The sequence below is a fragment of the Medicago sativa genome, chromosome 7 (assembly GCF_051527215.1).
Source record: "Medicago sativa cultivar Bolivia chromosome 7, Bolivia_mono, whole genome shotgun sequence".
NCBI lineage: Eukaryota > Viridiplantae > Streptophyta > Magnoliopsida > Fabales > Fabaceae > Medicago > Medicago sativa.
Window position 1 is genome coordinate 35,775,852 of NC_140755.1, and position 25,064 is coordinate 35,800,915.

The 25,064-nt window shown below is 33.1% G+C and overlaps 2 protein-coding genes across 4 annotated transcripts; one reads left to right on the forward strand and one right to left on the reverse strand.

Moving 5' to 3' along the window:
- The first annotated feature begins 11,752 nt into the window (after positions 1-11,752).
- On the forward strand, positions 11,753-15,780 carry LOC146905934 (RNA polymerase II, Rpb4, core protein). Of its 2 annotated transcripts, none has more exons than XM_085726184.1 (5): positions 11,753-11,923; positions 12,506-12,537; positions 12,642-12,759; positions 12,878-13,030; positions 15,340-15,780. In XM_085726184.1, exons 2-5 carry the CDS (start codon positions 12,530-12,532, stop codon positions 15,538-15,540), a joined length of 480 nt encoding a protein of 159 aa, XP_085582310.1. In that variant the 5' UTR covers positions 11,753-11,923; positions 12,506-12,529; the 3' UTR covers positions 15,541-15,780. The 2 variants fall into 2 exon arrangements, with proteins under 2 accessions (XP_085582310.1, XP_085582309.1); XM_085726183.1 differs by having other exon boundaries at positions 11,769-11,923; positions 12,511-12,537.
- Positions 15,781-17,218: 1,438 nt separating this feature from the next.
- Positions 17,219-24,103, reverse strand: LOC146905935 (DHBP synthase RibB-like alpha/beta domain-containing protein). 2 transcript variants are annotated; one of them, XM_085724385.1, is made up of 8 exons: positions 23,625-24,052; positions 22,391-22,444; positions 22,271-22,295; positions 21,933-22,055; positions 20,031-20,197; positions 18,966-19,035; positions 18,460-18,558; positions 17,219-17,603 (listed from the first exon to the last, which is right to left on the reverse strand). In XM_085724385.1, exons 1-8 carry the CDS (start codon positions 23,903-23,905, stop codon positions 17,523-17,525), a joined length of 900 nt encoding a protein of 299 aa, XP_085580511.1. In that variant the 5' UTR covers positions 23,906-24,052; the 3' UTR covers positions 17,219-17,522. The 2 variants fall into 2 exon arrangements, with proteins under 2 accessions (XP_085580511.1, XP_085580512.1); XM_085724386.1 differs by lacking the exon at positions 21,933-22,055 and having other exon boundaries at positions 23,625-24,103.
- Positions 24,104-25,064: the final 961 nt, after the last annotated feature.

Here is a 25,064-nt window from a genome sequence, read left to right on the forward strand (position 1 = left end):
CTTATCGCACCGAACTCATGGGTATCTCATATAGCTTTACACAAGAAGTGAAATCAAATTGTTACTTTATCTGACAATCTAACATCCAACATTGTGGTTAACATGTTCTTGAAACTTCCTAGCAAATTTACTTGCACATACATCATACATTCTTAACATATCTCTGTGTATCCCATAGGATATTGACTTCATATGAACATTGTCGTTTCCATAATATGCGCATACTTTCAAGTGCCACCTCTTGTTAAATGATAACGATACGTGTTCTAAAATCTTTCTTAAGGAAACTTTTTCTTAAACTTTGGTATTCAGATTCTTGGAACGAATATACACATGACTAAAAAGATTTTATCATTCCCAAAACTGAATTTGTAATGGTACTACAGAACCACCGGACGAGTTTCTATATTTGAAAAAAAAAAAATTTACAACTCGCCCAAAACTTGTCCACGACAAGTTGGTCCTGAAGTTTGTACGCCTTAAGTAAGTTTGCTTATGACGTATCTCATCAGTTTTGAAAATGTATAATTCCACGAGTTTTAAAATAAGCATCGTTCCCAAGTTCCTTAATACCAATCTTAACTTTTAAAAATTATAAAATGATGACTTAACATGTCTTAACAAGTATCGTTTTTCACTCAACAAGTATTGCATACAAGAGTATGATTCTCATTGCACAAATCTCGAGAGTCGCATCTCCCTACATAATAACATACTTAAACTTCAAAGGTGGATTTTTACCTTCTTAACTGATATAAACCAAGAAGATCCTTGACCCACTTGACATTAACCTGTTTCCCCTTATCTAGGGACATTAAACTTGAATCTTCAAATAATCTCCTCAAATATTACTTGAAATTACTATCTTATCTGAATACCGGTCCTCATTCTTGATGTTTCGATTCTTTACTTGTGTTACGAAAAGTGACCTTTTGAATCTTACATGTTTTCCATTAATCATCATCCATGCATCCTGACCATTTCATATATGGCGACTCTTGTCTTTCTCATCTTATCTAGATAAAGATACATACCTTAAACTTTTACCTTAGCCAATGCTAGCTATATAAACATCCATACTTACTTATCACATCGAGAAATCCTCGCTTGTCTTATGATGCTTCTTGTTCAACTTGTGTTACCAACCGAACATTCTTTCATACTAAACTTCCACATTTCATGATTAATCGATTAGCTTCCATGGCGCTACTCTGATTCCCACCGGTTAGCTTAAACTAATACCTATTCCGTTAGAGCAATTGAGACTTCAATTCATGCTTATCACTTGAATACTCACTTCTTGAATTATCCTCAAAATCTTTCATGTTGCAACCAACATCACAACCTTACACTTGTCTTGTAAATTCAAAACTTGTGATAACTTATCTTATGCTCATAATACTTGACTTTGGGGTAAACCTTACGTTCTTGCTGGTTATATTTACCATACATATCATAATTGAACCTGTTTCCAAGCAACTCGAATTCCTTTGACAAACTCATATAACACTTGAACATATCCTTCTTGAACATCTAATCCTTGTACCTTTGCATCCTCGCATACTATATTTTGCTTAATCATAACAATGCTTGCTCGTTGATTTTTCTTTTAAAAGAAAACTTCGTAAGTTAGCACACAGGTCATTGACGTTGATGATTTTCTACTGTATACAAATACTGAGTTTAGGCCCCGGTCGTTACTCTAAAATCATAGAACGAGTTGATATCACGTACGTGCCACCAATCCTAGACTCTAATAAGTCTAGCCCGCTCTACGAGTGTCGTAGCAAACCGGTTCCTAGAAATCTCTTGTGAATTTCCAAAATGTCAACTTCAATCATCCATACGCGTAATTCTTTTTAAAATCCTTTAAACCTGATAGTTCAATTTCATAATGAGCCTTAGCAAGTTAATTAAGCAAAACATAGGTTCGAGCGATACGTCATAATTCCACATAACTTAGCACCACTTTAACTTCTTACTTCATACCTCATGCATAAACATCTGTGACTTTCCTTCTAATTCCCGGAACTTCTATACTCTTGATCTTAGCTCGTTCTTGACTCTTGACATATTAACCTCCAAAGCTACCTTAAACCGTGTCTATTTCGTTGATGGTTGCCCATGTCCTTTTCCTTGAAAATCTTAGGATATGATATGCATTCGTTACTTGATGTCATAAATTATTTTTCGTCATATAAAAGATTATTGTGAAGACATCTCCCCAATAGTCATTGCAAACCATTGGAACGAACAGGTAAATTTCATAAAAACGGAAAATTTCGTTCCAAGTTCGCTTTTGGTGAGTTTCTCCAACTATATATTTTTTTCTCAAGTAACCAATGCACATCATTCATTCCTAACATCGTAAAACATTCCATAACATATGCATGGCAACATCAACCTTTTTCGATACAATTCTTGGCACGTCGGAAATCAATGCCTTACTTCTAACTATCTTGTAACCTTATACTGACATTCCAAAATATCATAAACCCGTTCCAACAACCACTCTTACCGAAATCTTCGGTCATGCTTAGATATATATGTCGAACTTCTTCACTTATGGGTACACGAAGTATCAATAACATCTTACCCGACATGGTTGGAACGTTCCTTCTTAACATGTCTTACATTCCCGAAGGATTCACGCTTCTACTTGCTTAGTTCATCGGCCACCTTTTGCCACGATCAAACTTCTTCATCACATACTTCGTTCCTCCTGGGTCCTATTCAGCTCTCAGGCATCTATTCTAATCGTTGAATGCTAAATTGAGTTGATCAGGCTCAACTAACAAAAACAACTAGAACATTTACCTGGAACCCAATGGTCCCACTTCCTTTGTTGTAATTTAATGACCCAAGGCAAGGTCTGAATCGACCTGCTCTGATACCAAATGTAACACCCATACCAGACGTATCTAGAAAGTCTAGCACATTCGTTGAATTTAGTACTGGATACATTAAAATATACAACAATAAAATTTCGAATGAATATTATTTACAACAACATGCTTTCGTACAAAGATATACTACTCAACTTTTCTAAAGTATAATAAAATTACATCCTTGAAGTCCATAACATCCAGCTGCGGTACGAACGATCACTTGTTGAAACATCCATTCGTCTACTAGCTTGCCATCCAACCTGTTTATCTGAAACAAATAAGGATTGGGATGAGACATAATGTCTCAGTGAGTTCCCCTAAATCCTAGGCTATAGGTAACCTCAGGGGAAACCTACGGTCACCACATGTCTACATTACAACCTGACGGTTGATTATACGTGTGTGGGGACTTGCATACTAGACGGTCGTGCTTACTAGGGTCGTCATAGTCTCATCTTAACTTGTTATAGGCTTCACTTCCTATACGTGTCATGGCGGCCGAGGGAACCTAGGACCGCATTGCCAAGAATACGCTTACGTTTCGAGGCCTAAACGTAACATGATCATGGCACGATTCTAAACCGGGCGATTAGGGGAAACCTAAGATCGTCATCGGTATCATGTTCTTTACTTGCTCTATACATAACTTGAACTTGTCTCATAGCATCACATGCTCTTATACTTAACTTAATCATACGTGCTTTCATTCGTGAACATAATCATAATCATAATCATATCATACATAAACGTATCTAAGTTCATTCAATTATGTTAGCGTTGAACAAACAATTATTATCTTGATTCAATTTTACGGATAGTCCCGGGTGGAGTAACCCCGAGATCAATCCCATACATGACCGATGTACGTACATCGGACTCCCTCGGTGTCGTGCGGGTCCTTTGCGGCTTAAACCGTTCCCCTTAGGTCGAGAACCTCCCGTATCCCCCTGACGTGGATAACAAGAGACACGAGCAGCTACGTCTTGTTAATTTCAGTGACATGCGGGTCCCTTACAGCTTGAATCGTTCCCCTTAAATCGAGAACCTCTTGTATCCCCCTGATGTGGATAGCAAGAGACATGCCACCTACTTATTAGTCATGGTCTTGTCGTATACATAAGTTAAACATGTACATACTTGATTGTTTACCTCGGAACCTTAATCGAACCGATTAGTGGTAAACTCTTACTTGTTCTAGCTTATACGTTCTTATTCTTAGTGGAGAGATTGACTAATCAATCCATGGCTTAATGTGCTAACTAAACATACATGATCATATGCGAAGAGATTACACTTCGCGTCTTAACATTCTAGGGGTACTTTCTAAACATGCTAGTTCTCGACAACTAGTCGAGGCTCTAGTTCATTCCCTTACTTAAAGATTATCTTGCTACCCAAATCAAACATCATACTCTCGCTTACGATGCTTTACCATATTTGCCAAATACTTGTTTCATTTATAAGGAAGTCTCCTTTTAAAACTTTAACAATTAGGATCTTGGTTTGAGGGGTTTATTTCTCTTAAAAAGACTGCACAAGAAAAACCACTCGCGAAATGCCGAAACGACCTGAGGCGAACAAAACAATGGGTTCCCCCACTGTGTTGCTCGCCTAGGCGAGTAAAATTACTGGGGAGGCGAGCTCTTACTCGCCATGGCGAGTTGGGGGCGAGCAGGACCCCCTGTTCGACCTCCTAGCTCGCCTTGCGAGCAGTTTACTCGCCGTGGCGAGCTGTGACAGTCCAGCCACTTCAAAATTGATATTTTTGACTTAAAAACCTCAAACCAAGCATCACCAAGTGCTATATGACCCTTAGGATCATTAGAAACCTATAAAAACAGTCATGGAACAAGTACATACAAGTATAGCAAGCATGGCAAAAAAAAGGGCAACTAAACATATACTTAAAACCCTAGAAATTATCATATGATTCATGTTAATTAACAAGGCTTAAACATAATCCCAAAGGGAGGGAAACTAACTAAGGAACTCACCTAACCAAGTTCTTGAAGCATCCCCAAGCTCTAAGCTCAAACAAGCCACAACCCTAACTTTGTTCCATTTGCTTCCTTTGCTCAAACCAATCAACTTGTCATTCCTTCTTGCAAAACTAATACACCTTGAAGATGAAGAAACCATACTTGAACCATGTTTGAACTTACAACAAATAAACCCTAACTCTTGCTTTCAAAGCAAACCCATAATTGATTCTTGCTTGCTTCATCAATCCCATGCAACATACTCACATATGCTCCTAAAACAACAACTAAAGCCTTAGTTTCTTGATCAAGACCAAACCCTAGAATCTTAGATCACTTCTTGAAAGGAAAGATAAAGGATCAAAGAAGACTAAGCTTCCATATGTTTGAGGATTAAGAAGGAACAAGAAAATATGCTTGGCATGGAAGAAGAATTAGAGAAGGATTGGTGAAGAAGAGAGGAAAGGGTGGCGTGAAAGAAGAGAGAAGGGAGAGCAAAATCACAAACAAAACCTAGAGAGAGAAAAGAAAGAGGAAAGTGAGATATTTTGGGACAAATCCAAATAAATAACCTTTCCACATGAAATTACCATTATGCCCTTGCCTCTATCGTGTTTAAAACGACTTTGATACTTTATCCGTAATAAGCTGACATCTCATAAAATATTTCCATTAACTTACTTTCCATGATTTTAATTCCTCTGACGTGATCGACTAGTAATACACCGATACTGACAGGCGGGATATTACAGTTTCTCATGTTGAAGAGAGAAACTCTCTACCAAGTGACTTCTTGGGAGACAATATTACAATTTAAAAATGACATTAATGATTTTAAAATGATACATCATTTTCACTTTTAACTTTTTATCCGTAAAAAAAAATTGATGAAACTTTAAAATATCACCTTATGATTTATTATAAAATTTTCATGAATGACTATTATACATTTAAAGTGAAAATAACATAATTCTTGTTGCATTTTTCAACAAACAATGTCAATTCGGATTAGAAAGAGAACATCAAGTTTGAATTCCGATTAAAAAACGTAATATTTAAATAAAAAAGTAACCATATTGATTTATGGGGTTTTCAACTTCAATATTTTGATTTGTGAGTTAATGGTAATAATTAACATTAATATGCTAATTAAAAAGAATTTAATGGTAATTTATCAATAATCATATATTTTGATTTTTTTTCTTTGACAAAATGCAAATAAATATTTTTATATTTTCACGATTCAATGACAATTAAAAAATGGAAAATAGACATAAATCATGACAATTCATAATGGCTCCTAATCTATAAAAAAATTGCATAATTAAAAATCACGACAATAACAAAAAATTGTATAGGAATAGTTTATATCACAAAAGTAGCCATGAAATTCTTGTGTTTGTTAAAAAAAATGTCTTAATCGTAAAAAAAAATATATCATATACACTTTTTTTCTTCGAAAACATGACCTTAAAAAATGATTTTTTTTAAAAAAAATAATGGAAAAAATATGACTAACGTTAAATAAAAAAATTACCATGTTGATAAATCATAAATTAACCTTGTTATCCGTCAAAAAACAATTACCAAAGAATATGAAAGTTTGTCTTTTACATGTCTCTCTTAACAATAAGAAAAAAAAAAAAAAATTGTTGAAGAAAAACGATTTGAACCATGATATTCCAATTTTCTTTAAAATGGAATACATTAGAACATAATTACACTTGATGCCATTTGGTTTTACAAAGCAACAAACAACAAATAATGAAAAATAAAGAGGTGAAAAAAAGTAGGATAGAAGCATGTGATGTGCAATGTTGTTGATATGGATATCTAATTTATAGACATATTTTGTGGGGTAGTTTAGACATTATTATTTTTATTTTATGCATATTAGGTAATTCTGAACTAAAATAAAACTTTTGGACAAACATTAAAATGCGTTTAAAGTGCATTATTTTCTATTGAATGTATTGATGTGTTGACCTGCATTTTTTTGTAGACACAAAAAAAAAAACTCATTTAAAGTACATATTAATGTACGGATTCTCACAAACCAAAGACGAACGATTCGAACCCTGATATTTCAACTTTCTTTGGAAGGGGATACATCAGACACCAAGTCGATCTTTGGGGCCATTTTGATTTGATAGAGAGATACGAAGTTGACACAAAGAAAAAGAAATAAAATAGAAAAACAACTGACGTTTTCTTGATAAACTAATTGTGGTATACTTTTTAGTCCAATAAAAATAGTCAATATTAATTTACGTATCCGACATTAACAAAATAATCTTTTTTTTTTTCGGTGCCAATAAAAATTGTTCTATTTCCTTAAAAAAAAATGGTTCTATTTGAAAGTAACTAATGCACCTATTCAATTTAGAAAAAAACTTAGGTACAATTTCTTAGGTGCTTTTCGTATGGTTCTTAACTAAATTCACTTTGATTTTCTTAAATTCATAATTTTCTCAGATTTTATTATATCCAAAAAATTTGTAGTTTTAGTTAAGAACCATACCAAAAGTACCAAAAGAATTCTACCTAAGTTTTCCGCGAGCTTCTTCGATTTGTAGTAAAAAAATCATTTTTTTCCTATAAATGTCTAACAAACTTGTTGCCGTCACAAAAAATTAAAAATATTCAATCCATTTAAGGTCATTATTAATAATATCTTAAACAACCATTATAAGATGACTATTTATTCTCAATCTCCATTTATAATTGAATTAACATATTTTTTATAATATAAATTATAATATAAATGATATATATGGTTACAAATATAAATATAGAAAGTTATTGAAATCGAAATGCTTGAGAATGCTTGGTTTCTCAAGAGTGTTTTTCAAGAGTGCCACGTGTCAATGCCATATTGAAACTTAAAATAAGGGTCTTAAATTTATGGAAAATGCTACTTCTCAAGAAAAATAGCTTCAAGAATTTTTCAAGAAATAGTTGGCAAATTTTAATTGGATGATTTATTTGTCCACTTCCTATTTTTCAGCCACACCTCCTTGAATTGTGGCAAATAGTGCATTGTGATTGGCTATTCTTTATTCTTGAAGAATTCTTGATGTTATTTTTCTAGAGATATAGCATTGCTCTAAATTTATATAATATAGATTTGTTGCTTAATTATTGATCTCTGAGTAGTTAGTAGTTACTCATTTTTTTTATTGTGTTCTGGATTTAATAATTTTGATTATTGCTTATATTTCTCTCAACTTGATTTGTAACCATTCATTGTTTTCAGAAATGGGTCATTTTTGTTTTTATCTGAAATAGAACCATGAGCTGCACTTTTATCATAATATCTGCAATGACTTAATTAGGTAGTGTTCGCATCATGCTTTGGATTGTTCGAGTTTATTATGTTTTGTATTGTTCTCTTAACGACTTAACATTGAAGATTTTGCTGAGTTTGGGAATTTGCCAGTGGTTGTATCCTTATTAAACCCTGGCTCATGTCCATACTCACTTTAATATGTTTGTAATATTTGGATCATTCTGTGAGGCATCTATTGAACTTGCAGTTGGAATCATAGCATGAACCTAACTTTGCACTTGAAATAACTTTATTAGCTTCATGCTTCGAGTATTTTTGGAAAACTGTGGCATCAGCTTTGTTTCACGTGATATCAATACTTAATGGTGGGAAGGTTGCTTTTGACGAAAACTCATGAACACTGTGTCCATGTGAAAAACGATGTCGGCTATAGTCTAGATGTGAGATTCTCAACAGGTTTTGAATCAAAATGTGGTTAAAGTGAGAAAGGATCGTTACAAGGTACAAGGTTGACTTGACGGTTAAAGTGAGAAAATTAAGGTTTTGAATCAAAATGAGGTCGAAGGTTCTGTTGAGTAAAATGCTTTCACAAAAGGACCAATGGCACCAAAACTATGTCATGGAAGTATTAATATGTCATGTATGTAGCAAGTTAGTTGTTCTGGTCCGACATATTACATATTCAGTCTGTTAATATAAGCCCTGTTAGCGTTTTGTAAGTCTGTTAATATTCAGTTAATTAGACTATGGTCAAAAATAGAACGATAATCATAATAATACTATGGTCGACCCTTAAGGAAGTTAGTCAGTAAAGGCCCAATTCAGTCTGTAGCAAGTTAGTTTTGGTAGTTTGATGTCTAAAGCAAATTAGTGCTTAGAGGCCAAATTCTGTAACTTTATGAATTGTTTTTTTTGTATGAAGTTCATTTTCTATTTAACGGCTTTTGTCTAGTGATCTGTTTTATTGCGAACGCAGCCAAGGAATTCAGTATAGAAAGCTATACGATTGTTTTAGCTTCTGAATAAAATGGTCAGTAAAGTGTGATCGTATCAGTCAGTCGCTTAATCAAACCTGTACATGTGCTTATCCTGTACTGTTTTACATCTCCGTCTCTTTTCTTACCCGTTTTAGCTGCAGCTCTCAGCTTCTTTTCCTACAATGTTTAAGTATATAATCAAAAAAGTGCTCAGGAAGTGCGTATAAAGAACAATTGAACCTATATGTTTACTTATATAATTGGAGACTAGTCAGACAAAAGCGCAACAGGTTTTATGGTTTAAAAACTGAACCTTTTCCAAATAGTTTCTGTATTAGTACATAATGATTTTCCCTCCTTAATCCATAGTGTCATGTTATCAGCAAAATATTCATTCATTTCTTAAAAGATTTTGTTGAAAACTTTCTGTTGAAACAGTCCGCTTTCTGTTGAAAACTTTAATAAAAAACTAATTGAAAGTGTCGTCAGTCCATCGTTCGTGTCATTTTCGAACAAAACACAAATAAGAGTTTCATATGTTACATCGTTGGGGGTGCAACCGTTGGTCTTCAAATTTTTCAAGTAGGGACAATGCTTCATTAAACAAAAACAAAAAAAAAAACCTCTTTACAAAGCCTACCAATCATCATAGTATACATCCTTACATGAAAATGATAATTGTTGATTAGAAGTATCATAAAAACCTCTTGTGCATAAGTCTTCCATTTTTGCATAGGCATTAACAAGTATCATCTATTTATACATGTCTCGCTGAGTTCTCTGGTCTTTGATCTTGCTCAATTATGCAACCGCCTTAGCCACATGATCGCTTTTGCACAAAGCATCTAACAAAAGAGCTGTAAGTGATAATGTCAGCTGGTTCACCTCTATCGTGCATCTCATCCATGTAGGCTTTTTCTAAGATCGTTCCTCTTTAATCTTGTAATGGCCATGAGGTGAAGGTGCCCAAGAAACTTCAATGATGCATCTCATGGCCATGATGATGCAGTGAAGTTAGTTTGGTTTGTAATTAGTCGAAGAAGTTGATTAACAATCACAAACTTGCTATTAAACGCCAGACTATTTTCTATATTTGCAAATTAACCGTGATTGATTTTATTTATTTTTAAAAGGCTTAAATATTGCATTGGTCCCTGCAAATATGGCCCGGTTGAGTTTTGGTCCTTGTAAAATAAAAATTCAGAAATCAGTCCCTGCAAAATTTTCTGTCTTTTAAAAAAGTCCCTGGGCCCATTGTAGCTGCTAGGTGGCACTCCGATGCTGACGTGGCACATGCTGACTATGCATAATTGCCCACGTGGCATCTGACGTGGCATATAAATTAATTTAAAAATGTAAAAACAATTTAAAAAATCTGGAAATTAATTTTTGAAATAAAAAATAGAAAAAATAAAAAAAATTATTTTTTTAAATAAAAAATATGGATTTTAATTTTACAAATTAAAAAAAATTAGAATTTTTGTTTAAAAATTATAAAAACAAATATGAAAATTATAAAAAAATTTCGAAAAAAAATCTGAAAAAATCTGAAGATAAATTTCCTAATTTTTTTTTGGAAAATGCATTTTAATTTTTTTAAATATAAATTAATAGTTTTTAATTTTGAAAAAAATCTGAAGATAAATTTCCTAATTTTTTTTTTAAATTTTCAAAAAAAGCTATGTAGCTTTTAGTTTTTTTTATTTACGAAAATTAATTTCCGAAAAAATAACGTTTTTTTAAAATAATTTTTTTCAAAAAATTTAAATGTTAATTTTCGAAATTTTAATCTTTTTTGTAAATTACGAGAATCAATTTTCATATTTTTCCTATTTTTTTTTAAATTAAAAAAAATCCTATTTCATGTTCTTTTATGAAAATTCTAATTTTAAAAAAAAATTCAGAAATTTCAGAATATATAATATTCAAAAAAATTAATTTTATACAAAAAAAATAAATTCAGAAAATTATTTTAATATTTTAAAATTTATTTTCAGAGTTTTTAAAATATTTTTTTAAAATTTAATATTTGAAAATTTTTATTTTCAGATTTTTCGGAAATTTTTTATAATTTTCAGATTTTTTACGGAAATTTTTTATGATATTTAAATTTATTTTTAAATTTTTTGAAATTTTTTTATAATTTTAAAAAAAAATTCTAATTTTTTTTAATTTGTAAAATTAAAATCCATATTTTTTATTTAAAAAAAATATTTTTTTTTTCCATTTTTTATTTCAAAAATTAATTTCCGGATTTTTTAAATTGTTTTTACATTTTTAAAGTAATTTATATGCCACGTCAGATGCCACGTGGACAATTATGCACTGTCAGCATGTGCCACGTCAGCATCGGAGTGCCACCTAGCAGCTTCAGTGGGCCCAGGGACTTTTTTAAAAGACAGAAAATTTTGCAGGGACTGATTTCTAAATTTTTATTTTACAAGGACCAAAACTCAACCGGACCATATTTGCAGGGACCAATGCAATATTTAAGCCTTTTTAAAAAAAATATCCATTTCAAACAATTTAAAAAAATTAAATGTAGGAAATAAAAATATTTATTTTTGAAAACAATTTTAAAATTCAAAAAACTCAAATTAATTTTATTTTTTTTTTACTGGGTCCAGCTCAATGTTGCCTTGGTTATTCTCTCCCTTTGCCCCCAACACAATTCTCGCGCTTCCACTCTCGCTGCTTCAATTTGTTTGCATCTTCTCTCCTCTTCTTATATCAAACAAACCCAGTGAGTGACTATCTCTTCTTCAAAGTTCAAACCCACTCTAAGCCAAGGTAAGCCAATTCATTCTCCAATTCCTTCTTTTATTTTAGGGTTTCAAAATTCAGAATTCGGAATTGGGCGGTTATTTGATACACATGGTTAAGGAATAAAAATTCAGTTTTGAAAAAAATAATCACTGTTTTGTTTATGATAATCATTTTTTCACTATCAATTTTCGTAAATCTGACCCAAACTTATATTCTTAATGGAGGAATTCTGCATTGTGTTTGTACAATTGTGCTTACAAACTCACTATTCTAATTGTACACGATTTTCAACAAATGGATATGATTTTAATTATAATTGCATTGCATCAAACAATTTTATTTCTTATTTTTAGTTTAATTTGCATCATACTTTCTTTCAAATTTTAATTACACCAATATCAAATGTCTGGGTCCGCAGACATGACACCAACACTTGTGATTACCTTGAAATATGTTGTTTTCTCAAAATTTTATCGGTGTCGAAGCGTCAGTGTTGTGTCCGTTGTCCACGTCTGTGTCAGTGCTTCATAGGTATTGTTTGTTGTATTTTAGAAACTCATTTCTTTTAATTGTGTTATGTTGTTTACTTATTTTGATTTGTTGCAGGACAGGCTTTATTTGTTGCTCGAGATGAAAATGTATGTCACTACCATTCATGTCAAATTTGTTGCACAAATGTTTCAAATTTATCTGTCTCTTTCTTTAATAAGTTATTATTGATGTTTAATGATCTTTTTCATAGCTTAGAGGCCAATGCCGGTGCACTAACAAATTTTGAGGTCCTTGATTTCTTACGAGCTAAAGGAGCTTCGAAAGATCCATCTAGGGTTCTTGCCAAAGTAGCAATGTCTGAGTACAAGGTTGGTTATTCTGATGAGACAACAAATCTCTTTTCGATTCGTGATTTTAGTTTTTCGCCAATAGATAGTAATGATTTTTATGTTTTATTGGTGGATCACTGTGTTGCATCTTTTACAGGTTTACGATTACTTGGTTAAAACTCCCGCTGTTTCTCAAACAAGGGAAAGCGTCAAGGAGTATTTCACAGTCATTAAACAGCATGATCTGTCAGAGGCGGAGGTTCTGAACGTGTTAAACATCAGACCAGCTTCTGAAGTTGAAATATATCATGTATGTATCACAACTATGTTCTTCTCATTTATTTCATGCCTGAGTAATCTGTTAGATGTCATATTAGCTCTGTATTTTCTTAAACTGTCTCCACATTTTTCGCAATATTTTTTTTCTATTATTTGTGTTTAGCTTTGCTCTGAAGTGTTGGGTTCAAATCTTTGTTTTTAACTGGTTACTAGTAACTCAAGTTTTTTTGAATTTTGATAATGAATAAGTGTTAGGTATTGTAATGTAATTTATATTTTTAGTTAAACCTCAACACCAATGAAAGCCTTTTCTTATTAGATAGGAAAATGCTCACCAAATGATTGACTATTACAAAATCTCAAACCCAAGAATATTCCTGTTTCCTTATGATCTAAAAAATATCGTGTAGCAGTGAACTAATACATAATAATTAATAATATATAAGAAACTGTTATAATCTGCAAGGATGGAAACATAGTACTTTGATTTCTAAAAACATTTAAGGTGAGGAAAAAAAAAAAAAAGTCAGTTATTCGGCAAATCCATATCCCAGACCCACTTAAATTTGTTATCAGCTCCCAAATTGCTTTTTATGGAACCATAAGATGACAGCTAGGTGGGAAATATTTAGACTTAGCTTTTGCTTTCCTAGGTCCCAAGAAGTGAATTAATTAGCTTGTATATCCATTAACCTGCAGAGATAAATTTTAATGAGCATATGCAAAGCATGATGTCCAATCTATAAGATCTCCTAATGTTTGTATTCTTCAACTTTTGCTACCAACAAATACTCGTTTGTTTCCAGCAAATTAAGGAGAAACACCAAAAATTTCCGAACACAATTGATCTCCCTATGCATCAAATATGTAGAAATTGAAAAATGTTGATGTAATTATGGCCTAGATTTATTGTTTAACTAGTTAAAGACCTAATATTACTTTTAGAAAAATTTAATGTTTCTTGTTTTGCTTCTTATTCTTTTGAGAGCCGTTTACTAATTTAGCAAATAAAGTATTCTCTCCAAGATGTCTAAGACTACAACAATCTATCAAGCACGAACACGACACTACCCTGATAAATACATTGATAATAATTTGAGAAAGCACAAGTAATTGAATTTAACTTAATGTCTTAAGTTCCACGAGTGTCATACCAACACGTGACGACACAATCTCAACCTGAAGTATTGGTGCTTCATAGACAATAATTGCTAAAGCTTTCTCCTGTTATGTGGGGTCATGTCGGGTACACAGCTTCAACACCACCAAAGTACTGAGAATAATTAAGCATATTAAAACACGAATTCTTCTCTTTCTTATCTGTTTTTTAAATTCAAATTGGCTTAAATATTTGATTTTAAGATAGTGACTTCGCAGTTTGCGCTTGAATACATATAGACCAAGCAATCTAGGGTCCAAAAAAAGTGGAATTTTTTGTTGGTCTAATAGATGGTGGTTATATTTATGGTCATATTCTACATACTCACCACTTAGTGGGATAAGGCTTGATTGTTTTTGTGTTATCCTACATACTTGATTTCTAGCATAAAAAAGTTAGGAAGTTATACTGAGAGGTCCATTGCATACATTTCCATTTTGAAACAAATTGAAACTATTATTGATTTGTTGGCTTGCTATGTTATGGTATTATGTTAGATATTGAATATAGGATAGTTAGAGTAGTTAAGAGTTGGTACTTTGGTTATTCCTAAAATGTATTTAAAATCTATCTCAATTGATAGATGGGAAATATAGCTTTGAATAATTAAATTATGTGACGGGAGAGTTATCTAGTGTGACAGGAGGGTACTCCTTTGGGGTAGCCTTGCGTGCAAGGTTATCATCTTCATTGTACATCTTTTGTATCTTTTCTTTCAATCAATCTCATTCTACACCAATAATGATATTATGCAGTGTTTTTTGCCCAATTAGTTTTGGTATCTTACAACCTTGGAGGTTGTCATACTTCAGGGCGATTCTACTTTCATATTTTAATTGTAGAATGACATAGGCTCATTATCATACTTGTTATATGTTTTTGTAAGATGCACATTTGGGGTAATTGCTGGCTGGTTGTTTTGTCTTCGAAATGCGTATGGAATTCAGGACCATCAAGTTTGCGTGTGTCATGTTAAATAATGATTATGAAAAACAAGTTATGCATGACTTGTTAAGCCTAGAAGTTAGTGTGTTGTGTTGTGTTTGATTCTGGACACCAATTTCTCCCATTCTAGTTCAGGGTAAAGTATTGATTTGTCAGACTAACAATATGCATTTGAATGTCATGTATGTACCCTTGCATAATTATGATAAGTTTGTTAACTTTTAATTATTACGCAGATCATAGAGGATTGTGAGGAGCGTTTTCCAGATGAAGAGGTAACTGAAATAGTAGAGAAGGTGGAAAACACATTGCCAGCACCGCCAGACAAAGCGACACCAGAAGAAATCACCAAGGGTGATGAAGAAACAGAAACACAGAAACATGATGAGATTAGTCAAGATCAAACTGAAGGTGGAGAACAAATGGACACAAGTTGAGATCTAATTGTAACTTCAATAGTTTATGAGTAGCAGCACTAGAGTGATGTCACAAAGTTTGTTAGGTAAAATTTTGAGTCTTCGAAAATGATTTTTATGTGAATCTAGGGTAAGTCTGGTGGCTGTGTTAGACCTGCTTCTACAGGAAATTTTTGGGGATGCAAATGCTGGCTTTGCTTACTCTATAAACAAAGCTTGTTAGAATTTCTTAATAAATTTTTATAACCATTGTTTTTTTCACACCTTATGTTCTGGTGATGGCTGTTTTGAGATTTCTTTGTTGCAATGTTAAAGAATATCGACATTGTCGCAATTGTGCTGTGAAATTGACGAGTTTCTGTGATAGAACACGAGAAAATTAAAATGGAACTAAGGGATTCTGTTACTTAGACGACAAAAATAATCAGGAGATAAATCACAATTGAGGGATTTTCTAAACAAACTCCCTTTCTTTATTAGTGTCTCACTCCAGTAACTCTCCCCTTATAAGTTTAACTAATAGTCTTTCCCCCTTCTAAGAATCTTCTTATCTCGATATATATTTCTTAAATAGAGTACGGTTTCACCTTTTTTGTTTGAAAAAAGACTTCAAACATTACTTTTTAATATTTTTTTTACACGACAACTAAAATACATCTAATTACCTTTCTGTGACTTTTGAAATCATGTTTTCACATTTCTTTTTTATTTTTATTTTTTTTGGTACAAATTTTTCTTTTTTATTTTAAGGTGAATCTGTTTAAAATTGGGTTTTATTTATTTTTTAATTCAAAATAAATATTTTAACATGATTTTAAGAGCCCAAAAAGGTTGGTAGATGTATTTTAATATTTCCTTAAAAAAAAAACTAACATGACCGAGCTGAATCGTAAGCGTCTGAACCTTAGCCACTCGTTTTTTAAAATAGCAATATTATAACAATTTTAATACACTAGAATACTCTAATTATTACAAAAGTTAATGATTAAGAAAATAAAACTGTCTCTTTGAGCTTGTCTTAATTGGTAGAGACATTACATAGTATATGTAAGAATGGGTTTCAGACCTTAGACATCTCACTTATTCACCTTAAGAGGTGAATTTGTAGCCACTAAGCTACTTGAAAGAAAAAGAAAAAAAACACAAATCACTAAAGCAGTGCATCCACCGTTTAAAGAAAACTTCAGGCTGTTCATATAAAATTATACTCTGTCAATCCCAAAATTTCATCGAAATATAGAATTGAGTCCTCAATTACATTAAAGAAAAAAAAAAAGTAAAAAATCTTGGTCTTGGACTATTTTTCTTCCCCAATCTCTAAATTTTCCTTCATTTCATAGGATTTTTGAGAGGACTATTTTTTTTCCCCAATCTTTCTCAATTTTCCTTCATTTCTTAGGTTTGTTGAGAAACCAAAAGGCCATTATTGGATTTTATTTATCTTTTGGTGAATCTTACATTCCATAAAAAAGTAAGAAAAATCATGTTTCTCTGTGCACCCCAATGCCAGTACTCTTATTGCATGATTTTCATACTCCTTTTGTGATAACTACTCAGCTCAATGCATAGTTGCCAATCTATTTTTCACATTTCTGAAAATTAGGCAGCATTCCTTTATACCAAGCCTCTTTCGTTTAGCTCATTTTCAATGATTACATTTCAAGCTCTCAAAAGGGAAAAGTTATTGAAGGCAAAGAAATAGTAAGAAATAAGAATTCATGTTGAAGATCTTGTAGAACAACTTAAGGCATATCTGAAAATGTTCAATCAGAGACAATTTTGACAATAAAAATGAAACAGCAAATTTTATCTAATTGCAAAAAGAATCCAGATAGCCCTTATGAAGTATAGGGCATCTGGTCAATAAAAAAAGTGTACAAGTCAACTATATCAACATTTACAACAGTATGTTTTTATTTACATAAAGTTTTCCACCTTTGTGTCCTATAATGTCATTAACTGGTTTTGGATGCTGAATCTTCATTCAAAAGGGTGATTAACATTCAAATGGCAGCAGGGATCAGATCCTCTTCACCATCAGTTTGCTGATTATCTTCCAATACCATCCAGTCTGAAATTGGACCCTGAAATCACATGACTCTAAGTAACTTTTCTGAGTTCACTGCAACAAGCATGAATTATATTTGAACATAGGATATTGCATACTACCACTACTTAGCACCATAAGGAAAGTTTGCAATTTGAATAGAAATGCTACTAAACGTAACAAAAATTATATTCTTGTTGCTCATACTCTTACAAAACATTGCAACATTATGGAAATCAATTGTGGGAAATGTGGTGCCACCGCTCGATGGCGGAGTGTGGCGAGACACCATGTAAGATGGGGCATTTCAAAGAAAGCGGTGTGAACTTGACCTCACATGGGTTATAACAAACTCATGTTAGCTCGTGGGTTGAGTAGTATGGCCCAAATATCTCGTTGTATAAGTGACCTAAATGTTTTGCAATCCAACCCACCTGTGAGCCGGGTTAGCTAATAGGTCAAAAGCCATTTGGACAGCTCTTACTGAATTGCACACAATAAGTAAGTGGCATCACTTTCTACATATGCTAATAATAAAGTATTGATCACATCTGGTTATAAACACAAAACCACTTTTTAGATTCATTGAACAATTGATGTATCTAGTCTTTAGTCTATAATATAGACCAGCTATATTAATTATTCAATGAACCTAAAGTGTTCCTTTGCTTATAATAGTGATCGGAGGGAGTAGGATTTATAGACCCAAAACAATTTCATTTTGATGATAGAACTCTTGAGAACTTGAAATTTATGAATGGGTTTTTATATATATCAGTTTTCAAGTGTACCATCCATATTAGCGGTCTCCAATGGCACAATGGGTAAAAAATGGGTCTTGCATATAAAAACCAACGCAAGAATTTGTAAACTTCAAATTGATAGATAACTACCTTTCCTTCCCGTAGGACTCTGGGAGGCAATTTGGTCATGTCAACCACAGTGGACGACTGAGCCACTCTTACACCACCATCAACAACAAAATCAAGACCCTGAAAAACCAAAGTAATGGTTTTAATATCTTTTGTAAAACCTATAAAACTTATTAGTAGAGAATATAATAAATTAGCAAACTTTTTTGGTTCGGTAGAGCCAAGCATACCAAGTAGATTTGTGATAAATAGTCTAAAAATCATGTATTCAATTTTAAGCACATTCTTCATGTGTAAAATGTAACTGGAAAATTCTTATCGGTAAAGAAAAATGACTGTGTAAATAGAATGTGCCGCGAACATGAAATTTCCTATTTCTTGTTTTTTTTACAGCCTATTTCTAACACATATATAAAAATAATAAAATGCAACACATATTTTCCCTTTTGTTTGGGAAGGGGCTAAAATCATTATATTTTATAATTATTTACACTGGAAAAATAACCATGCAATAGAAACGGTGATACCTCTGGTCCATATGTATCAGCTATCATAACTGGATCAATCATCCATTCGTCTTCGTTCAGGAACTTGATGCTAACATAAAGAAGAAAAATTCCAAGGTAAGATTTAGGTACAAGCATCAACTATTATGCTCCATACTCTTGTGAACAATTATGGAAAATAAGGGTCCAATGCCCTAATGACATTAAAGGTTATAGGCAGGTATACTGGAAAAAGGTTATAGGCAGGCATACTGAAAAGAAATTGGATAGACAATTCTTACAATTTTGGTTGGATCTAACTCAACCTTACGAAACCGGCTTGTATGTTGAGAACCATGTCTTTAGGCAATGTGGGACTAAATCCACCCGTTCACATCCATCACAAATGGTTGCCGAGGCACTGAGGTGGGGGTGGAAAAATGCCTCATTGCCTGAGATAGGCTGATGTAAAAATGGTTAGATGATGTAGCCACATCAAGACCAAGTGTTTGCTTCTGCATCATGCATTTTCCGCCAACTTATTTACCCTCATTTAGAACTTTGCTCTGAAGCTAATGCGAATGGGTATATACACTTGGGCTTTGTTTGTGAGTTGGGTTTTAGAGCATTTTGGAGGGCTAAGTCCGTATTTCGATATATATTTGATATTTTGCAAAAATTGAAAGAACAACATAAAAATGATACAAGGGGTATAACAGTGCATACTGTCTTTAATCACACTTCAATCACACTTGATTTATTTTTAAAAACATTTTATAGTGTCTTTAATTCAAAAAAGAAAAGTAAGTCCTCTCCTCCCCTCCCCTTCGAAACCTAACTCGCAAACAAAACCTTAAAGGGGTATAACAGTGCATCAGCTTAACTTAATATTATCTTGGTCTGATTTGTCATCATATCATATTAACCATTTCATTTTTAAATATCTGCATCACTTCACTGGTGTGACAGTGCCATCTTATCTTGCCATTTCAAAGTGATGTGTTTTTCAGGGTGGTCTCCTCAACCTACTTTTGGCCTAATGTACAAGGTTACTGAATAAAATATCATTTTTCCAAGACAAAAAATGATCCAACAAATTAAACATACCTTGTACATATTAATGGTGTACTCATCTCCTTTAGTATTGCTTGACAAATGGCATCGTCAGGCATACGGACACCCACATTTTTCCGTGATGCATATTTGGCAGCAGTAGTCCCAAACCTTATGCACTGTTTTGGTAATGCTTTGCTAGCCATTAAGATGAACGTGTACTGTCACTCAAACATGACTAGTGTTAGCAAGTAACTGTAATTGTCAATATCTATACAGCATGAACACTAAATTGGTAACAAAACAATAGGATTCACCCACATAAAGACATGATATTGCAAATTGCAGTAAATGGAGAGAATAACATGTTTAAACGAGAAAAACCAATTGATGAATAAGAATGACTGAATAACATAACAAATATGTTATTAATCTCGAAAAGGGGCTGGACGTGCCCAAACCCAAAACTGCTAAAGCGGAATAGCAGTTAATGGGATGACCACTATTGTGAAGACTAGAGAAAAGTATACCACTAAACATAAATTCTAAATCTGCGCAGAAACAGAGATGAAAAATTAAAGAAAACAGAGGCAAGAAGCGGGAGACTTTCATCGTCGCCATAGCCAGAAAATAGAGGTGATCAGAACAGATGAGAATCCTCCTACAGGGCTATTCAGAGAACCTGAACATCACAGTCTCTGTCTTTGTAAATAGCCGGCTGCTACAGGGCCATTCAGCCTCTATTCCACTGCTATTTGCGGCCACTAAATCAGTTAGCACAAAACATACTGCACCTGTGTTTAGCTCTGCACTAAACCCAAGTTCTACTCAGCTATCGCCCACTAACAACATAATAATTATTCGAACGTAGTCTTAATGGCTTAGATACACATCAACAACAACTAAATATAAATGAACTGACATCCTTTCATCTAACAGTGTAGCAGAGATGAGGATGTTGTGCTGGATGAGTGGTAAGACTATACATGATAGGATTAGGAATGACACCATTAGAGAGAGAGAGTGGGGGTAGCACCTATAGTAGAAAAGTTGGTAGAAAATAGGCTTAGATGGTTTCGGCAAATAGAGAGAAAACCCATAGATGCCGTCGTAAGAAGAGTAGATCAAATGGAGGAGAGTCAAGTTAAAAAAGTAGAGGAAGACCTAGGAAAACTATTAGAGAAACCATTAGAAAGGATTTAGAGGTCAATGAGTTGGATCCAAATTTGGTTTATGATAGAACACTATGGCGTAATTTGATCCATGTAGCCGACCCCACTTAGTGGGATAAGGCTTGGTTGTTGTTGTTGTTGTTGTATCCTTTCATCTAACAACTTCGATGTAAAGGTCCTATGTCTTGATATTTCGCATGATACCCATAGTATTTTTGAATTTTTTCATTGGATAGACAAATACAGTATTAGTAAGTTAGAAATTATGTTAGTTTTCAGGGATTGAACACTGAACTTCATGGTTAAATCATTAGTACTTGGCAACTTTTGACAAACAGGCGTGTTGAAATTTTAGCTATTATTTTGTTTTTTCTACACACACACACATCATTCTTAGCAGGGTTATTCGACTTGGCAAAAATCACCATGAAATAGATGTCAAGCTACTTGATAGTTCATGATCTGTATACAAAATAGCTCAGCTTGTCACACATAAGTAATTTCCCCCAGTGGCGGAGCCAGAAATTTTACATAGCCTGGGCAAAAATTATAGAGCCAAGAATTCTTGTGCGCGCTTGTGTGAAAATATTGAGTTTGCCCAAAAAAATTAATTTTTTAAGTGGGTTAATGGGCTATTGCGTTGGGCGAAATATAAAGAAAGTATCGATCGAGCCCGGGCGAGTGCCCGGGCTCGCCGGGTGGTGGCTCCGCCCATGATTTCCCCCCACCAAAAATCATTAATATGCTCACAAATTCATTAATTAACTTTCGAGAGAATACTTACAGGACCAGGTAGGCAATGCTTAACAGCTTTGAATAAATTTGCATGGCCTTGACCATCACCACACGGAAACCCAGATGTGTACTTATCTATGTCGCTAAATGAGTGGCATAAGATGCTAAGCGGCTACAAGTAACAGAGGTACCATAATCATCAATGACTTCAACAAGTAGCATTACTGAATACAAACATACATGAAGAAAATTTTGATGATGTGATCAACACATTTAATCTAAATAAGATGTAAAGTAATTGGACACGTGTGACAAGCACCACTACTTAGAAATCCAATTGGTAGCGCAAGAACAGCTGAATAAAGACAAGATAGCTGTGTTCCTCACCTTTGAACCGTCTATATTCTTGATTCTGCAACACAACACAAATATGCTCCTGGTTAAAGCAGTGATTTGGGGGGGGGGGTAAAACGTGGTTCAACTGAGATTAACAAACTTATATTATACCTGCGTAGCCGTTCAATGGCTGAGTTGTTTGTTAGGTCACATGCTATCGCATATCTATTAAAAAAAACAATGACATCAATGAATTTGTTAACATATAGAGATTAGAAGAAAACTAATCCTCTCCTACTTGCTCATAAATAAATCGATAATATGGAGTTAATGGTCATTTTAGTCTCTCAATGTGGTGTTATCACTATAGGCCCTGCATTAGTCGAAGTTACAAAAATATTCTTAAATGTGTCTCTTCATAAGTTAATTTTGCCCTCGAATATGTCTTTCGCTAGTTACTTTGGTCCTTGAATGGGTCTTGCATTAGTTCAGTTTGGCACGTCAAATTGCTACTAGAAGATTGTTAGAACGACAGCCCGGTAGAAAAGATTAAAGAAACAATAAACTCACAATTTTTTATCTTTTGAAAACTCGGTATCCGACCCAATGAGTGACTAATCTAAGGGACCAATTGAAGCAAGAGCAAAACCATGCATGGACTGGCCTAACACAAAATGTTAATGAAGTTCGGCTAATTGTGCCTAATTCTCCAACAGCAGAGCAGTTGCAGTTCCTTTTTATTATCAGTGAATGATTATGATTTACATTGTACAACTTGTATTTAAATATTACAGTCCAGATTGTAACATAACCCCAATGGCTCTGTTTGTTCAACCCTGCCCACTTCTCAGGTACCTATGAGCCATACTCAACAAAGATGCATTTAGTTTAATATTTGATACATTTAGAGACTATATGACCTGACCACCATAGAGACTATGAGACTATGAGCCACTGAAACTTCTGATCGAATGTGTATCTGGTGTCCGACACTGACACGTTTTATTTATTACATTGATTTTTTTTTCTTCATTTTCTCAACTTATTATCGGTTTCGACATGTCAATGTCATGTTTGGTGTCTGTGTTTGTGCTTCATTATAACCCGAAATTTGATAAAAAAAAAAAAAAAAAACGTGTCTGATGTCCGATACCGACAAATGTGATTACGTTGAAATAATTCATTTTCTCAAATTATTACCAGTTTTGACGTGTAACACATTGTCTCACACGTGTAGAGACTAAAATGACAGTTAACTTGGATATATGATTTTTTTTAATTATGTTTGTTTATTTTTACAAAACAAGAAATGATAACAAATAAAAAAGAAACATTATGAAATTTAAAAGCAGAGAGAGTAATTAATAAAAACGCAAAGGAAAATAGGTAGATAGATAGCACTGACAGTGTATCAGTAGGGATGACTCCAACAGCACCTTGTTTGAAAAGATTAACAACAGGTTCCAATTTCCATGAGTCAGAACCAGATGGGTCAGCTTCAATGTAAACCAAACCACCATCCTTGTTGAAGCGAGTATTATCTGTGTATTTGAGACGCTTTGGGCTTCGTTTAATAGCCATTGATATTGACACAACTCCTCCTCGGGATTTGTGGCTTCTTGGTTTCCAATGAGAGAAAGCGTCGAAACGCCATGGAGGTTTATGGCCACAAATACAAGCTGCCATTTCCAATTTCTAACAATCGATGATGATGATTCTCGTGCGTGCCTTGTAGCACCGAACAATGCACAACAATATTTAGTGGTAAAGGATGACTAAACCATCAAATTGGTTCTGTAGTGTAGTAAGTCACTATTTCCCAACTTTATTAATATTTTAAATTAATTTTTGTCCATTGTTTCTCAATTAAGTAAATCTTCCCACATACAACTAAAACATAAAGATATGAACATAATTGAAAAACTTTTGATAAAGATAAGGACTAACTTAAAATATTAATTTGAGAATGATTTACAAAGATATGACTATTTTAATGGTTTACTCGATAAAAAATTCTCTTCTTGAAAAGAAAAAAGGTCGCATCAAATCAAATAATATATCCTATCTTCAAAATCATTTTTTAATTTATAAAATAATAATTACATTTATCTCTTTTTTTATCACTATTTGTTAAGACTAATAATTATAACTTAATAATTTGGTCTAAAAAAAAGTTACATGCTAAGAAATTCCTAAGGGCTAAACTTAACATGTACTCCATCCGTTTTTAATTATAAGCAAATTTTAACTTTTAGGTTCATTCAATTAATGATGTATGTGGTATTAGACCACATACATCATTAATTGAATGAACCTAAAAGTCAAAATTTACTTATAATTAAAGACAGAGGGAATAAGAGGTAGCAAAGCTAAAAGATGTTAAGCCTTAAAGGAGGATATTTATCTATTTTAAAATAAGAGTTTTTGCTAACAAGTGTCATAAGAGTATCTTTTAAGGAATCCACAAAATGAAATGAGTAATGATATTTTGACATCCATTTGATGACAACTTTGTTGACAACCTTGTTTTTCTCACTTCTTATTGGTCAAAAACAATGGATAGAGAAAAAGGAAGAGAGAGGATAACAACATCACGTGAGTATGAGAGAGAAAGTTGTCTAAAAGTTGTCAAAAATTGGTTGTCAAAATATCATTTCTCAAATGAAATTTTGTTTAGAAAATACAAATTAGACACGTGTAAAAGTCATAACTACACAATTTTCAATGTAAAAGATACAACTTTTAAATATTTAAATAATGTCATAAAGATACACCCTCTGATCACTATTATAAGCAAAAATATATATATTAGATTGATTTAATTAATGATGTATGTAGTCTTTAT

What these genes read in the sequence shown, in the direction of transcription:
- LOC146905935 (XM_085724385.1), bottom strand. Translation starts at nt 23,905, where the DNA reads ATGGCAGCTTGTATTTGTGGCCATAAACCTCCATGGCGTTTCGACGCT. An exon ending in GCCATTGAACGGCTACGCAG is followed by an intron (nt 22,296 to 22,390) that starts GTATAATATAAG and finishes GTTGTGTTGCAG; the next exon opens with AATCAAGAATATAGACGGTT. An exon ending in ACACCATTAATATGTACAAG is followed by an intron (nt 19,036 to 20,030) that starts GTATGTTTAATT and finishes TCTTTATGTTAG; the next exon opens with CATCAAGTTCCTGAACGAAG.
- LOC146905934 (XM_085726184.1), top strand. An exon ending in TAGCAATGTCTGAGTACAAG is followed by an intron (nt 12,760 to 12,877) that starts GTTGGTTATTCT and finishes CATCTTTTACAG; the next exon opens with GTTTACGATTACTTGGTTAA. An exon ending in CTGAAGTTGAAATATATCAT is followed by an intron (nt 13,031 to 15,339) that starts GTATGTATCACA and finishes ATTATTACGCAG; the next exon opens with ATCATAGAGGATTGTGAGGA.